This window comes from Cryptotermes secundus, unplaced genomic scaffold (assembly GCF_002891405.2).
Source record: "Cryptotermes secundus unplaced genomic scaffold, Csec_1.0 scaffold602, whole genome shotgun sequence".
Taxonomy (NCBI): Eukaryota; Metazoa; Arthropoda; class Insecta; order Blattodea; family Kalotermitidae; genus Cryptotermes; species Cryptotermes secundus.
The window spans coordinates 281,639-299,706 of NW_019739219.1; the positions used below are offsets into that span (position 1 = coordinate 281,639).

The window sequence follows — 18,068 nt, forward strand, 5'->3', positions numbered from 1 at the left end:
TTCAAATTTACGAATCTACTGAAGAATGCCGTCTTCTGGGATGTAGCCTGATCACCCTGAAGATGGAGGCGTTACGTTCCTCCGAAACGTCGGTTCACACAATATCTACACGGCGCCACATCCCAGAAGACAGCATTCTTTATAATCATTGCCGTGGATACCTCAAAACTTACTTACAGATCTAGTGTTTTAAAATAACGCTTATGACTTGAGTTTTAGAGGTCCCGAGTTCTAATCTCGGTCGAGATACCGATTATAATGACTGATGTCTCTCTCAACTATCCAGGCATGCGCCAGGATAATATCTCAAATTAGACCTCGAGAGATTCGCTCCACTTCCATCCTTATTCACCATTCACTGCTCGTCCAGCAACTCGGCACTATATAAGTCGAGCATATAGTAGCAGCTTCGTCAAGTAAACATCCTCCCTCCATTTTCAGAATAGGAGATTCAAGATGGACGGATCATATCCGAACTAAATATCAGTCTGGATATACCGGCCTACATGGCTTCACATTACAGTACTCTTCAAGTGGGACTATATGTAATCACTTTGTACCAAGAAATCATAATAACTTATAACACACGACTACAATTTCAAACCTATTTTAACGCATTAACAACATTTATCATGCACCCTGTTTGAATTAAACGCTCATTGATTCAAGTTTCAACTGCTGTTGCTAACACAAACTAATCTAACCTAAAAAACTTGTCCTGTGATTATTTTCTTTGTTGCTAGTGGGGAGGGACTAACTCCCTTGTACTGCGGCCACTTCTGGCCTATTGTACCAGCTCCAGATAGGTGAGGGTGATTGTGGAGCAATTGGTGGAATGAAGACTGGCAAGGGAAACCGAAGTACTCGGAGAAAACCTGTCCCAGCGCCACTTTACCCACCACAGATCCCACTTGACCAGACCTGGGATCGAACCCGGGCCGCCGCGGTGGGAAGCCAGCGACTAACCACTTGAGCTACGGCGCGGCCTATATCCTGTGATTAACTTTAAGTCGAAATCACTGCATGTCTTGATTGAACTAAAGTATTCTTCTGAATGTCACGTATAATTCGCACTTAAAAGTAAACTAAATGCACTCTAAAGAAGGTTCTGTACTTACACATTTTTCTGCTTCAACCGTTTTTATAAGAGAACACTCAAGTCTTGTACCATTATAACAATGAATCATGAAGTTTATAATTACTAATAATCACCGATGATTGGTGTATCACAATTAATATGTACGAAAACAAAACACAGGGCACGTGGTCCCACTATATCCTCGCGACCTTCTTACGACCCCTACGAACCTCCACAATCATTCACGTACCAGGGGTACCAGTCTCTCGTCTGCACAGTGCGACACGAGATAGAGTGGCGATTTATGGAACCAGTTGAAGTGACGTAATGCACTAGATGCATAGACAGTTCGGCGGGCTATCAGATTACCCAGCAACGCTTGCAATTCATAATCGCGCGCTCAGAGACGAGACATGTTATTATAATGCGATAAAGCATAAACAGTTATTATTGCCATGGTTTGGTACGAATTTGAATTAAAATATTTTATTCTGAAATATGAACATAATTACTAGCGCATAATACAAAGTTGTCCCTGTGCTTGAATATTTAACACCACGCCATGAAGACGTACGGGGAGTGGAGGTATAGCTTTACCATTCTCAACCTCGGAAATAGGTGAAGTTGACTCGTTTATTTCACTCCCCGGTCTCTTTATCAGACAACATCCAATTTTCCTCAGTTTCTTACAGAATAGCAGTATCTTTTAAATGATGCATTGTAACTTACATGGTGTCTTTCAGGAACACATCTGCCATGTAATTCTAAAAGTTGTTGTAGAAAACCAAACACATTTTAAATTTAAAATGTTTGATTTCTTCCATTTCTTTTTCCCCACGCTACAGCCTTGGCCTACCTCCACGAAACTTTCCGTTAAACTTCAGGTTACTAGATCTTAGACGTTCGGTAGGATCCCCAGTTCGGGTGATCAGCTGGTCGCAAGGCCTCCACCTAAACACAGAAAAACGCACATACACACACAAACACCAAACGTCCGTGCCCTGAGCGTGTTTCGAACCCACGATCCCGACTTCCGAGCGAGCGAAGACAGTGCAAGCCTTAGACCGCTCGGCTACCGTGACTGGCGAATTCTGCAATTTACTTAACTAAATTCTTATTTGAGCTTTTAAATCCGTTGAAATTTATAACATTTGCTTTACAGGAGCTGATATATCGAGACATTAAAGTTATTAGCTTCAAGTTATATGAACTGATTTCAACTCATGGCAGGTGAAGGGATTGCTTTCTCCACAGCTAAAACCGGACCTAGGAGCCACTAAGCCTCATACTGCACGGGTATGAAGTGCTTCCTTCTTCAGTGAAACATCAAACTGGTCCATCACCTTCACTAGGTGCCGAGGCAAGGTTGCGAATTGCGTGGAACTCCATTTTCACACCCCTATTTCTGCCACGGACCAACCAAATTGCTCAATACCGTAACTCTCAGAAAATTACCCAGTTCGAATTTCGGCTTGGGTACTGATTATCCTGAGGTTTCCGTCAATCTTCTCAGACAAATACCGGATCAAAGTACTTGAAATAGTCCACTGTCACGTCTATCAGCATTCCTTCCAATTCAATGTTCACTGTTATGCAGCCATTCGATGGTATAGCATGGTTTATTGACAATAACAAACTCCTTGGCCTGTAGTCCACAAGCGAACTATACCGACCGAGCGACCGCCGCTTGTCGGCGAAGTTAGTGCCAACTTTAGTGGATAGAGGGTGCCGCAGCGATAAATAAGCTGCAGATAAATAATTATAATTCCTTTCATGACGTGATACTTAAGCATAAATACAGCCGGGCTGTACTTTCGTAGGCTATCAAGAGTTTCTCCATTCAAGATGGCAGGCAGCACATTACATTGGCTTTCCCCACGATGGAGGAGCTGGTGAAGAGGTTTGCGGAGCCACCGGGCCCCACTGCTCTCCACGAGAGACCTGCCAACTGCGGTTGCTTCATGTCCATCACTCCAGCCCTCTTGTTCGACCGCTGCCCAGAGGTGATTCAGGGATTCGAGACACTTGTTACTCTGGTTCCCACCACACTCAGGTACGCTTGCAACAGGTGATTCAGAGGTGTCAGCCATAAGTGACATCAAGCCAAGCCATTTGCTGATGTTCGCATTCAGGCACGATAAACGCAATACTCGGCACGACAGAGATGCCGAATTCTTTAAGATCGCGTGCTCAAATTTCTTCTGCTCCATATTCTTCTTATTTTCCTTATTATTCTTCTTCACTTCATGACAAATGCAGCCAACCCATTGCGACTTCAAACACAGTGTCCGTTCGACCTCTTCATAGGTCGTCCTCGGTTTAATGTCCTTTTCACATAGGCTTACTACAGAATCTGCTTTGGCATCCTTTCATCTAGTTTTGCTTTACAGTCAATATTCGTTATAACGGACCCGGATAACTAATTTCATATATAACGGACAAAATCTTGCTGTGTACATTTGTGAGTTTGCAGCGATGTTGAGGCACTAAGATGGTTCTGTAGCTAGAAAACTATTTGAATTAAGAAAAAACAATATGAAAACCTTTGGTCACGTCTAGAGTGTAACTCTAGGCGGAATTTGAATTGTCGAATGGATTTATTGACCATTTATACACACGACTTGTAAGTACAAGTAATTACAGCGCTATCGCTGATTTACACACTTCACAACTCATTACAAGGGACTTAGTCCCACCCCACTAGCAATAAAATAAATATATAGAGAATATATTCAACCTGTTGCGTCACTTTCACTCGAGAAATCACCCACATAACACGTAAGTAATCACCTACACCATACCACATCTCTCACAACCCGATTATATTGGTGGGCAATAACCGATTTTCGGACATGTAACGGACCAAAAACAACGCCGACTTCCAAGATACAAAACATCCAACTACACTCTACACTACGACAAATCACCACGGGCATTCGTTATACTTGAAAAGTAATTCCATTGTAATTCAATTCATGCTTGATTACTTACTTACTTATGGAGCTGAGCCCTTCTTGAGAAGAAGCAAATTCTGCAGCCACTCAAGAATTTCCCAGCATTTTATGGAACCCGAAGGTTCATTATCGTGTTCACAACAGCCCTCCACTGGTCCATATCCTGAACCAGATCAATCCAATCCATACTATTCCATCCTATCTCTCTAAGATCTATTTTAAAATTAGCCACCCTCCTACGCCTTGGTCTTCCCAGTGGTCTCTTTCCTTCTGGCTTTCCCACCACTATCCTATATTCATTCCTCTTCTCCCCCATTCGTGCTACATGACCTTCCCACCTCATCCTTGTTGACTTGATCAATTAATACTTAATTAACAGTTAACTTTAACGTTTTGATAGAGATTTCAATAACAATGGTTTAACGTTTTAACCCTTGAGACTAATATTACTTCATTGATTTAACAACGCGATGAGACGCATAATGCATACAATACAGATAGAACACCACAGCAAAACTTAGGTAGAAATTGACCTTTCAACAGGACATCACATCCAGTGGGGCTCCTGACGGTTAACCAGAAGGGCACAATGGAAGGAGTGAAGCGCCACTTGGAGAGCCTTGTATCCTTGCTGGCCACCAACAGGACGGTGCACACTCTGTGGCACATGCCGGTAAGTACACTCTGGCTCTAACAGCACTCCTCTCACTTCAGAAGTTCGCATGAGCGCCATCTTGGAATTATTCATTGAAGTACGTTAGATAATACTAAACTGATGTCATTGGTGACATGATGTTCATGCTAAGTTTCATGAAACTGTAATCACTCTTTGGGGCTGAGCCCATCTTGAGAAGTTGCCAATTGTGCAGCTACTCAAGGACTTCCCAGCATTTTATGGAACCTGAAGGTTCATTAACGTGTTCACAAGAGCCCTCCATTGGTCCCTATCTTGAGTCAGATCAATCCAATCCATACCATCCCATTCTATACGTCTAAGATCCATTTTAATATTATCCACCAACGTACGTCTTGGTCTTCCCAGTGGTCTCTTTCCCTCTGGCTTTTCCACCAATATCCTATACGCATTCATCTTCCCCTCATTCGTGCTACATTCCCTGTGCATCTCATTCTCCTTGACTTGATCATTCTAATCATACTTGGAGAAAATGCAGGTTATGAAGCTCCTCATTATGCAGTTTTCTTCAACCTCCTGTCACTTCATCTCTCTTCGGTCCAAATATTCTCCTCAGCACCCTGAAATTCTATTAATTTATTCAAAAGTTACGAGAAACAAAAGACAGATGCTCTTTAACCATAAGAGTACTTCATGACCATGAAATTCGTAGATTTAGGGACCTAAGATACGGTTATATGAATTCCAAGGTAGTTTCGGAGTCTCCGTTGAAGTGTCGATGGACACCTCAGTCGGTAATGGAATGCCCATATGGAAGGCAATCTTACTCTACTCCGTCCAAACGATTTCTAGAACTTTCCTACTCTGCGACCAGGCAAGTGAGGGAGCCCAGAGGAAGTCCGAAATTTGAAGACTGTGAATAAGTGTAGCTGATTAGCAGGAACTCGGAGGAAATCCTACTCAAATACCACTGACTGACTGACTGACAATTGTTGCTGACCCTCGCCAGCACAGTGAGTCCCACAGGGTTCATAACCACATTTCACTCACTGACTACTTTGGCAGTCTTCAGACCCACGTACTAATTCGTGAAACATGAATCTCATATGAAGTCATCCGGAATTGAACCCAAGGCTTCACGGTGAGACACTACGGTCCCTAATAAATGTAGGTCTGTTTTTCCAGCTACATTTGTAACTTAAAATCTTTCAGTCTTTTCTTATAAAATAAGAAACCCGGCCTAATGAGCTTTCTCGTATCCTGTTGTTGCAGTTGATTACAAGTGATTTAAGCGGCACGGTGCTAGAACAAGTGCTGGACAATTGCAGCAAGAGGATCCTGGAAGCGCACGGAGACAGTCTGGCCAAACTCTACCCTTTAACGCGACCACATGAGCTTCTCCTGCTTGTCAAGGTAACAAGACAAACCTCTAAATGTGGAAAGAAAATACGAGTAAATAATCGAAAAAGATTTTCATTTTTCTTGAAATATTACATTTAGTTACGTATTCATGTTAGTTAGTTATTGGAGAGGGTGGGTTTCCCCATGCACTGAGACCAGTATTGGTCCATTGTGTTTCCCTCTATGATATTCTACCAGTCTCTATACCCTACCGATATTGGTGCGTACCATCAGTCCCGACCGAGCCAGCGAGTTCGGCCTCTACTGGCTTGGCGGTATCTATAATGCTTCCCCCATCTATCAGAGGCGTTAGAGACTACTGTTGGGCGGGATACGTCCTTGAATTTGGCTCAGTGACCTCCTTTGGAGATATGAGGTTCTTTTACGTGCCGTAAAGCTACGACACGGGACCAACGGCTTAAAGTCCCTCCCGGAGGACTTGTTCCCTGAATTTTTCCGCCCTTAAAAATTCGACGACCTCCGCCGGGTTTGAACCCGCGTACCACGAGTCATGAGGTGGGAACGTTACCTCTAGACTACGGAGGCCGCTTTACGTATTCATGTTATTTCTAGGAGTTTATTCTAAAGACCCGGAACAATTAGGCTTAGCAAGACATTGTTGTCGGTTTATCTTTATGCAGTTTTCACGTCATTTCCATGGAAACCAGTTGCAGTACAGATCTGTCTGACACAACGGATGTCATACGTATTTCTGTCCGTAGAAAAAGATGAAACGGAGGAATGTGTAGACAAAATGGAAGCAGGGAATGGAAGAAGGGACAGCAGAAATGGAAAGACAATAAGACTTAAAAAATAAAGAGAAGGGAAAGGAATATGGGAGGAAGGAGAGATAGAGCTAAACGTGTGATAGGAGTAAAAGGAAGATTGGATGAAGCTGAGGAATGCAGGTACGACAGAAATTATTCCTCGCTGAATTTCAGCAGATGTTTACACTAGTGTAATAAAATGAAACATCTAAACATATTTCCTTGTCTACTTGAAACCCCCCCCTTCCCCCAATCTGTTAGAATTTACACTGTAACGCGTTTTCTCTAACCATGGAAACACTTTCATTTTCAGTTTTCAGCCACAAGTTAATTGTGTCTTCTTGCTCTTTTCAGGAAAAAATACTTCAGCCATCTTTTCTTAGCTACAAAGAACTACTGTTGCTTAATATTCAGGAAGTGACGTCACGACTTAGCGCGTCCTCCTCCACTACAGACCCATGTTACTTCAAGTCACTAATGGAACATTTGCAATCTCCGTCCTGCACCCTGCCGGATTTTCGGAGAATTCATATGTACTTAATGGTATGTAAATTAGATCTTATATCTAATTAAACTTATGTTCTTCTGGAATGTAACACCGTGTATTCTGGTGACATGCAATAAAGTTTATGAAGGAACTGTTACTTTCATCTTCAGGATAGATGCAAATAGCAGGATCCTACGAAACGTCGCTATATATTTTCCAGACTATTCGTCGTCACGTGTTTCAATGACTAAGACGCAAGTTTGGCTTGGTGAATCGGTTTATTGGATCTGCACTAGTTGTAATTACAAATAGTTCTTACACTCTCATGATTACTGTAACTAGCACATGTAAAGTCAATAGAAAGTCCGTCGAGTGTAACAATTTGTAGGTCACTTCTTTATCACTTCTGCCTTACATGTTTCGGTTTAAATACAACCATCATCAGAGGCACATAGTACAATCATGAAAACACTGTTGTTGTTTAAGATGTACACAGTTATATTTGCTGCGTGGACGCTGCTACAATATGTCGACGTGTAAAAGCACAAATTTTTAAAATATTTTAACATTGGCATTTTAACTTGAGGGCAGTTTAGGATGAAATAGTGCATTCAACAATCTTAGCAAGTGTTGTGCTTTTACACGTCGACATATTGTAGCAGCGTCCACGCAGCAAACATAACTGTGTACATCTTAAACAACAACAGTGTTTTCATGATTGTACTATGTGCCTCTGATGATGGTTGTATTTAAACCGAAACATGTAAGGCAGAAGTGATAAAGAAGTGACCTACAAATTGTTACACTCGACGGACTTTCTATTGACTTTGTGATTGATAGTGTAACGGACCAAAAAATGAAACAATTCAAAATAGCACATGTAACGTCACACACTAAGACTTCTAATTATTCTTCTGGCTACTCTGTCGTCCCTTTGGAACTTCGCAACTCAAGTGAAGTCAATTCCCTTTCCCGTATTCTCTCATATCCTTTCGGCACGGACGACGCACAGAAAACACAGTTCTATTATTGCGCAGCGCAGACCACACAGAAAACAACTCACGTTATAACCATTTTGTCAATTCATTGGCGCGCTGACTGTTGCATAGCGACGAGCTATAAATATTCGTCCTATTGTTGCGTGACCTTAAGCGAGTAGGCGTTTATCTCGCCGTTGTCTGGCAATGTGTTGACAAGTCACAATATTAATTTATATTCGTATGGGCTGATCAAAATATATCGAGAGTGTATCTGTGAAAACTGAGATAAAGAACTTACGTTGAATAAGAAATTAATGCTCACCAGAACGTTTAGAATGTGAGGCTCCCATGGTAGTGACAATGAAGGGTACTTACTGCCTTTCTGTAAATCCTAATGGCTCTGTTGATTGCGTATTTCTTTTTCCTTGGCCGATTGTCAAAGATCATGAACCCAGTAATCCCTGTTATTCTTAGAATTTGGCGTAGGATAATTTGGCAGAAGTTTATAGGCCTTTGGGAAGAATTTTTTTAATTCGCTAGTGGGGGGGGGGGTGGAGTCCAGCTGGGTCCACTCGGCACGGCGGCCACTGATTGGCCTATTGTAGCCTGGCCGGGGTGATTATGATGATGGAGAATTTGGTGGAATGAAGATTGGCAGGGGAAACCGAAGTATTCGGAGAAAACCCGCCACAGCGCCACTTTGTCCACCACAAATCCCACTTGACCAGACCCAGGATCGAACCCGGGCCGTCGCGGTGGGAAGCCAGCGACTAACCGCTTGAGCTGAGGCTCGGCCTTTGGGAAGAATATACTCTTTCCTTCCTCAGGGCCGAAAAATAAGCCAAACAAGCTGAAATCATTCTGGAAACGGGAGGAGGCCGTGCCTTCATCACACATGCCAGTAACTTTCTTCCAGACAGCATGGTGTCACATCCGAACAGAAAATATTCTTCCCATTGAATTAGGTTCCGTTTGTATGTTAGTGTATCTGTTTCAATTTATGTGTCAGTGCTCTCTGATCAGACTTTGCATTTCATGAGGCACTCAAATGCCATCGTCCGACAGATATCATAACAGTGCCTGGAGTCAGAAATAATTTTGCTTCTATTCCACTAATTATTTGAGAAATTTAAAAAGATTTAATGCAGGAGTTCCTTAATACATACGTCCAAATACACGTAGGCACTATTAGAAGGTCCTTTAATGTGACGCCATATAGATTGGTAGAAAGGAACCATTATCCTTTTACCTACATTTTTTGCGCCATGAAAATAACGGTAAAAACTTTCTCTGAAAGGACGATATTTAGCTACCAAACTATATTTTATCACATCCCAGAAGGCTGTAAGTTACATATTTACTAAGGGCCGCGTCATAGCTCAAGCGGTTAGTAGCTGGCTTTCCACCGCGGCGGCCCGAGTTCGATCCCGGGTCTGGTCAAATGGGATTTGTGGAGGGCAAAGTGGCGCTGGGCCGGTCACGGTAGCCGAGCGGTCTAAGGTGTGTACTGCCTTCGCTCGCTTAGGAAACCGGAATCGTGGGTTCGAATTCCACTCAGGGCATGGATGTTTAGTTTGTGTGTGCGCGTTTTTCTGTGTTTGTGTACAGGTAGAGGCCTTGCGACGAGCTGATCACCCGCCCAAGGAGTCCTACTGAATGTGTAAGATCTAGAAAAACGAAGTGAACGGAGAAATTCATGGAGGTAGGCCTAGGTGCACTGGGGCTGTAGTGTCAAGGTAAAAAAAAAAGTCGCGCTGGGGCAGGTTTTCTCCGAGTACTTCGGTTTCCCCTGCCAATCTTCATTCCACCAATTGCTCCACAATTACCCTCACCTATCATCTGGGGCTGGTACAATAGGCCAGAAGTGGCCGCAGTACAAGGGACTTAGTCCCACCTCACCAGCAATAAAAAAATTACATATTCACTATGTGAGTACTACAAATCTCACGAAGTAATAGAAGATTTTAGGTTCTGACAACGGTGGTTATGAGTGTAACTCCGTGTGTTCCGTTGAAAGCACTGCAACCTGCTTCATGCTGATTTCTTGCATGACTTTTCGTCTACTATTAGGACAGAGGCGACATTTTCACCTGAAACGTCAGTTGAATTTCAACGGAATACACGGCGTTATGTATAACTCCTCACGTAATATTATTAAATGTTGCTTCCAGAGCCCACAGCTTGATCCTGCTATCAGGGAGTTATGGCGAGTTTGGAGTCATGAACAGGTTGCATCCAAAGTGTTCCCAGTATGCAACGCGAGCAATCGACTAGGTAAATCTTCACATGTCTCAATAAATTGCAGATATATATAGAGAGAACATACTGACAGTCTGCTTGTACCGGTTCTCACGGTCTCTTCGCTTGAGTATTCCTTATTTTTTCCCTTCTACCCTGAAGATGGAGGAGATACGTTCCTCTGAAACGTCGGTTAAGATCACATCAACACGGTGCCACATCCCAGAAGACTGCTTTCTTCATAGTCACCGCCGTGAAAACCTCAAATCTTACTAACTATATCTTCTTTCTTCAGTATCTCATCTATTTCTTTATTGTTTCTAATTCTTAGCTGTTCTTCTTGTTTTGTCGGCCCATATATTATTCTATTCCTGTTTCTTTAACATCCATGTCTCATTGCTGTATGTTACTACGGGACGTATTAATGTTTTATATATTTTCATATTCCTGGTTATATCCTTAGATTTTTGTGACTGTAGGTTGGCATAATATGCCTTATTGCCAGATTGTATGCTTTCTTGTATGGTGTGGGTTATATTATATTTCTCATTTGTTATGCTATGTTATGTTCGTCTCCATTACGTAACTTCCTCTCTCTTATATTTGCATGTTTAGTTGTATTAAGATGCATGTGCTTTGTTTTTCTTTTTGTTATGTTTGCAAAAAGAGCAAGCTAACTTCGCTCAATGAAAATTAAGTACCCAAACTCTCGTTTTCACTCGTAACATGTGCCCCAGAATAATATTATCACATTTTGTGTGCTTTCAACCTTTATTTTACGGTGTAAATAACAGAAAAGCAGGTCACAGTAGCCACGCGGTCTGAGGTATGAACTGTCTTCGCTCGCTCGAACACTGGGATCGTGGTTTCGAATCCCACTCAGGGCATGGATGTTTTGCGCGAGTATGTGTTTATTCTGTGTTTAGGTAACGGCCTTGCGACGGGCTGCTCACTCGTCCAAGGAGTCCTACCGTCTGTGAAAAACGATTACGGAACTGGCCTGGGCCCTGAATAGACTGGGAGAGTCATTGAAAAAAAATAACAGAAAACTGCAATATAAAGTAAAAATGTAAATAAAGAAATGTCGTTTGTTTTTACTGAAGATGTTCATAGTGTCTGCTGAAGCTCGAAAGAACACAAGTGAAAACATTATCAAGACATGCTCTGTATATCGGGGCATTGCCTAAATCTAGTCAAGTCAAAGTCACATTGCGACTGACGGCCAGTCAGTCTGTCCCTCTTGCTGTCGAGCTGACCCTGGGGCTCATGACAAGACGTCTCTTCTTGCTTGAAAGTTAGTCCTGTCCATGTGTGACGCCCTCTCTGACGAGAGGTCGGGTCTCTTATTTCTCAGTAAATGTCAGTACTTTAGTCCATTGTCAGTATGTACAATTATTTATAAGTTTACAGTTGTTATCTGATTTCATATACATATAAGGCCTTTGTCAGTTTAGGCTCAGTACAGCACACTATGCCCTATTTCAAGTAGCTTCCGCTACAACGGCAGTCTAGTCACTTGAACGGTCGTATGCTTGACCGCCTCTAAGTTTAAGCCGTAAATCTGGTGTTTGCAGGATCCCTGTTCTATACAACATCACCTCAGGGAGAGATGTGCATGATAAACCAATCGGCGGGCGCTGCGGCAGCGTTGTTGGGTCACGTGACCCATGTACCCATCAAGGAGGGGCTACACAGCGTTATCAAGTGCCTGAAGAACCAGGATCTAGCTTTCTCGCCTCGTGAGTTTGTGTTCTGTTTGTCGATTATTTAAGAACTCCCTCAGCGGCTCAGAATGCGTAGCGCAGAATGATGGGATGACAGTGAAGAAAGAATGTGGGAGGATGTGGAATGAGATGCTTTCCCGGAATTTGACTAGGGGAACTGAAGAAAACAATGGAGATATCAGTAGGGATAGTCAGTGCTCCAGTCAAGATTTGGACCAAGTACCTCATGAATGCCAGTCTGAAGCGTTGCCGGCTTGGTATAAGCCACGTGAGTGTTTCTTTCATTTCATATATCGTCAGACACTATTCTGTGATACTACCAAAAGTAAAGAAAAATGTTCGTGTTTTTCTTAACTGACTTAATAAACGTAACAATATTCATAATTAGAATTCACGCATAATTTCGTAACTCTGACTTATAATAATAATTTTATGCAGAATTAAAACCAAATTAAGAACTTTATCCGTCTTTTAGAAGTGGTATAGATATTAACTTGTTGCACGCGGTAACGTAGTTGGTTGAGGCACTATGCTACAAGCCGGAAGGTGGCGCGTTCAAGTCCCGATGAGGTCATTGAATTTTTTTAATTGACCTAATCCTTCCACTATGACCCTGAGGTCGACTCAGCATCTAACAGAAATGAGTAACAGGAATTAATTAAATAATTTTCTTGTGGAGTAAAGCTCGGCCGGCGCGTAAGGCTGACAACCTTACCGCCATCTTTGAGCCGATTGTCTAGATAACGTGGGAGCCTCAACGTCTCACAACCCTATGGGCCTTCACGGCCTGATACAGGGATAGTTTTACTTTACATACTTCATAGATATTAAGTAGAAAGGAAGAAATTCAAAATTTCTTGTACGCAGTTCCGTAATTCTGAAATTCTCGTAGGCAAGTCAAAAGTAGAAAGAATATATGAAGAGGCTATGTTACAGTGTCATTACATACGTTAGTGTTGGACAGTATTTTCACTTAGAGTGTTTTTATTCTTTTCATTAATTATAAAACTGATGCTTGAATATTATTCCCGTATGACGCATAAACAAAGCGAATTTCTGAGGAGCTTTATCTTCTAATACCATATATCTGTGCCCATCGTTACAACAAAACCGTACAAGAAAATATATCACGGGTTTAAGTCTTATTCTATTGCAAAATTCATTATATATTATAAAATAAACAGACTAAGTAAGAAATTAACTTCGTGTTTTCGAAAGGACCACGTATTTTTCTTGCTTCTGCGCACCATTCGAAATGTCGATCCTTTTCAATGATCTCACAATTATGAAGTGTTTTAAAGACAATCACACGAGCAGTATGGACGACAGAGAATTACTGTAAAATAGGTACAATTAAAGTAAAGCAGAGTAAGAGTAAATTTTTCCCTGTGTTTAATTAATTGATCACCACGCCATGAAGACGTATGAAGGACCTGTTTTACCACCCAGGGAAACCCCCCAGTACCCATTCTATTAGAGGCTGGATGAGCCCCCGCCAGGAATCGAACCCTATCCGTCCAATTTTGTCGTTATGTCGACGGCGCTAACCCGGCTTATAGCTAACTGTAAAATATGTAAGTGCATAAATGTGGGTCAGCATCTGTTATTCCTAGATTCTAAAGGGTTTAGAACTCGGAATTATTGCGTTTTTGTCCTTCGTCCTTCGTCCCCTGTCCTAGAAACTAGAAACCACAACGTTTCTGAAAATGGATCTGTTTCCATCGTCAGGTGAGAGGAGAGACCCCCCACTTTCTGAGTCCGTTAGAAAGAATTAACCTTCAGATCCAGTAACTGAGGCACCTAACAGACCGCTTGTCACCTTCCTCATCTGTAGACGGTAACAGATCCACTTTCCGAAACGCTGTGTCCTCTAGTGTCTTTTTTAGAATAGGGGTTGATGGACAAAGTCCAAAAACCCAGCAATTCTGATAGTATTTTTCCTGTTTCAGCCTCGTCACCCGAAGACAAACCTCTGAGATCCAGGACGTGCGCATGTGCAGTATGCCGCGGGGAAACGGGCCACTGTCGGTCTTCCCGACGTCAAGAGAAAATGGTGTCTGCTGGTGCGTTACGTCGGCTGTCATTTTCTCTTCTTGCACATACGTTCAGAACCGCCCCCCCTTTGCGCGAAAATGGAGAGCATGTTTAATGAAACAGTGTAAGATACTGGTTCAGGAATATAAGACAAGAGAAAAATATAACACGCCACGAACATGTAAGCAAAAAAGTAAAGCTATCCCTGTAACAGGCCGTGGAGGCCCATAGGGTTGTGAGACGTTGAGGTACCCATATTTTCTAGACAATCGGCTCACAGATGGCGGTGAGTTTGTCAGCCTTATGCGCTGGCCGCACTTTACCCCACAGAAAGATTCCTGGTACTCACTTCTGTTAGAGCCTGAGTCGATCACAGGGTCATAGTGCGGCTGGAAGGATTAGGTCAATTGAAAAAAATCCTCTGACCTCATCAGGACTTGACTCCGCGACCTTCCGGCTTGTAGCATAGTGCCTCAACCAACTACGCTGCCGCGTGCCACCGCGCGAGTTACATGTGATAAGGTAAATCTGTGTCTGAGCTTATCTGATTAAGCACCACACCATGAAGACATTTGGGGAGTGGAGGTACAGCTCCGTCATCCGTAACCTCTGCACTATATGGAGTGGTCAAATTGACGCTCCGACTGTCTTACCCCCAAGGAAACAGCCCCCGGTATCCACTGTATAGGAGGGTGGTTGAAGCCCAGATCCGGTAAGGATATTATGGAGAAAACTCTCTTTTCCTTATCTGGAATCGAACTCCGATATCTCGGTCGTCAAGCGCGTAGCCTGGTCGCTATACCGACTTAGCCATTCTGGCTCACATATACAACACGTCACTCGTTTTAATAATATATATTTCGTAACATCTCCATCTTCAGAGTCGTGGGTCATATTTCTGGAGGTATTTCTATTTGTCCGTCTCTTTGTAACTTTCTTTTCGTTTGTACATTAATATATTTTTACGTGTCTTTCATTTCCAGTATTGTCACTGTATTGTCATAAAAATACTGATGGAAATCAAGAAAACCCCTAGTAAGGACAAATATTTTCCGTATATTTGGGTATGAGTTTCATTTTTTAACTTATTCATTAATTTGTCCGTTACAAGTTCAGGCCGTCTATTATTTCTTTTAGCTTCACCATGTGAAACATGTCAATAGGTTTCTATTATGTTATTTCTTTTCTATGTGTCTTCAAATACGATACATGATTAGTCAGTTTTGTTTTATACCTCCAAGCACAATAAACGTGTATTTTCAATTTGTTCTACAGGCTATGTCAAGGAAAATTCTATTCTGTAAATTTAAGAGAACTATAAATTCAATCTATTATTCTGTATGGCCATGGGGCACATAGTAGCGTAGTTGTTTGAGGCACTATACTACAAGCCAGAAGGTCGCGGATCGATTCTCAATGAGGTCAATGCATTTTTCAACTGACCTAATTCTTCCAGCCGCACTACGGTCCTGGGGTAGACTCAGCCTCTAACAGAAATAAGTACCAGGAATTTTCCTGGGGAGTAAAGCGCGGCCGGAGCGTAAGGCTGACAAACTTACCGCCATCTTTGAGTCTATTGTGTAGAAAATGTGGAAGCCTCGACGTCTCACAACCCTATGGGTCTTCACGGCCTGTGATGGGGATAGCTTTACTTTCTCTCGCTCTCTCTCTCTATGGGCAGTCCTTATTAAGCTCGCCTTTGCTTTCGTAACGTTCCCATTTCATCCTCACAGCCGCGTGTCCTGCTCTTATGCCCGCATTTCATGTTTCACATTCTCTTTCCCGTTTGCAGCAAATCTCGGCCAGGAGTCAGCGTTCCATCGGCCAGCTACTTCATCTCCCAATCAGCGCTTCTCACTGCTATCCCCTGCACTCTGCTCGTCAGAGCGGTACAGAGGACACGATGGGCCCCAACAGGGGCTACATACACCCGTTCCAGTCATCCTGAAATATTACACAGGTCCTTCAAACGTAGTGACACCCCCACCCTCCATGTACTACAGATGGAAGATGTTCGCAGACAACTGAACCACGGTATGTTCTACTGAACTATGGACGGAGGAGTTTCAGTCAACAAGCCACAGTGGATCACAAAGCATTGTTGAAAAATAACGAGTTCGAGTAACTTACAGTCTTGGGTCGCGCCATAGCTCAAGCGGTCAGTCGCTGGCTTCCCACTGTGGCGGCCCGGATTCGATCCCGGGTCAGATCAATTGGAATTTGTGGTGGACAAAGTTGCGCTGGGGTGGGTTTTCTCCGAGTACTTCGGTTTCCCTTGCCAATCTTCATTCCACCAAATTCTCCATCATCATAATCACCCAGGGCAGGTACAATAGGCCAATCAGTGGCCGCCGTGCCGAGTGGACCCAGTTGGACTCCACACCCCTCACTAAGCGAACTTACAGTCTTTAGGTTATAATGTTCAAGTAGCAGGTTATCGGTGGGCAAACATACCAACTGCAATACACTTGTCTACAGAAGCCGATTGCTTTACTCCAGAGACTACAGAGATCAGCAGAGGTCTACACTTGTACTCCAGTCCCTCAGAAAGGTTTCTGCAAAATATCATGGTATTCGCGCAGTTATTATGAAAAATGTACTGAATCTCTTGACAACGTAGTCTTTAAAATATGCATTGTACCAGTTCCCCATGATGATGATGATGATGATTGACCTGAAGTACTTGAAGGGTGACCCGGAAAATTTCTACTTTGCCTTCCACTAATTCAGTATGAATTAAATTGGATTTGACCATCGTTGGAGAAGCTATTATGGAATTAATTGGAAATATAACCTTAAAACATTCAACATTATTCTCCAGAACTGCAACATGGATTAACCTAGATTTAAACCAACATTAGTGGAGTTATTGTGGCATAAAATAATTAGGGTATGACCTCACGCAGTGCCATTTCGTGGGTAAATATGGAACACAGATTACAGGGGATACAAATCAGTGTAATTTGCTCACACTGTGACCTACAAAAACTGTAATATTCTGGTAACTAACAACCTGAGCTATTTTATTTTTGCCTAAGGAAATTAAACTTCAAACCGTACTTAAACCAATAAAATGAAAGATTTAGAACTCAATGAGAAATTACTGGGAGAGGTTAATAACATAATTATGAATGGCTAGTGGACTGAAGCAAAGTTAATAGCTTTACAGTCTGACTTTCGTGTGTCTTTATAAATTTGTATTTTTGGGAACATAATAGATGAGGAGACGATTTTGTGCATAATTATTCACAGCCAGAACGGGTTACTTCGAAGGCATTTACAGTGTTCTAGTTGTGCGTGGTAAAACAATATGGGTTCAACATATTCTGTCTCTAAGATTTGTAGATATGATACTTAATTTTCATGGATATTCATTACAATGATTTATCTTAATTATTATAAAATACTCATACATTCTGAAATATAAATGGTTTTAAAAAAGTACTTTCTTTTTTGCTTGCTTCAATTTCAGACATTTGTCGATATATTGCCTGAACTCTTACGCTGAAGTCCCCTTCTCCTGCCTCTCTCAGTTGTTCCTTTTCCTTGTGGTCCTGTTGGCGCATGCTCTCTTCGACCACTAATCTCCACCAGCTCTCCCCAATTTGTCTTCACATATATTTTAAATTCAATGAAACAGCCCTTCTTGAGAACTTGGTACCAGCTCTGATAGTTGAAATTTATGCATTACCTCGCTCTCAAGAATCGCCATTAGAACATAACTTGAGTCAGAGAAATTTAGTGCATTCACTTGCAAATTACTTCTGTAAC

General features: G+C 42.3%; 1 protein-coding gene across 1 annotated transcript in view; it reads left to right on the top strand.

Annotated features, from left to right (window-relative positions):
- Window positions 1–16,493, top strand: part of LOC111871730 — a 30,566-nt gene extending 14,073 nt beyond the window's left edge. Inside the window, exons 3-10 of the mRNA XM_033754375.1 lie at window positions 2,899–3,131; window positions 4,576–4,705; window positions 5,939–6,079; window positions 7,189–7,377; window positions 10,473–10,575; window positions 12,114–12,278; window positions 14,213–14,326; window positions 16,090–16,493. Coding sequence (XP_033610266.1) covers window positions 2,899–3,131; window positions 4,576–4,705; window positions 5,939–6,079; window positions 7,189–7,377; window positions 10,473–10,575; window positions 12,114–12,278; window positions 14,213–14,326; window positions 16,090–16,325 — 1,311 coding nt within the window. The 3' untranslated portion in view covers window positions 16,326–16,493. The remainder of the gene's footprint in view (window positions 1–2,898; window positions 3,132–4,575; window positions 4,706–5,938; window positions 6,080–7,188; window positions 7,378–10,472; window positions 10,576–12,113; window positions 12,279–14,212; window positions 14,327–16,089) is intronic.
- The last annotated feature ends 1,575 nt before the right edge of the window (window positions 16,494–18,068 follow it).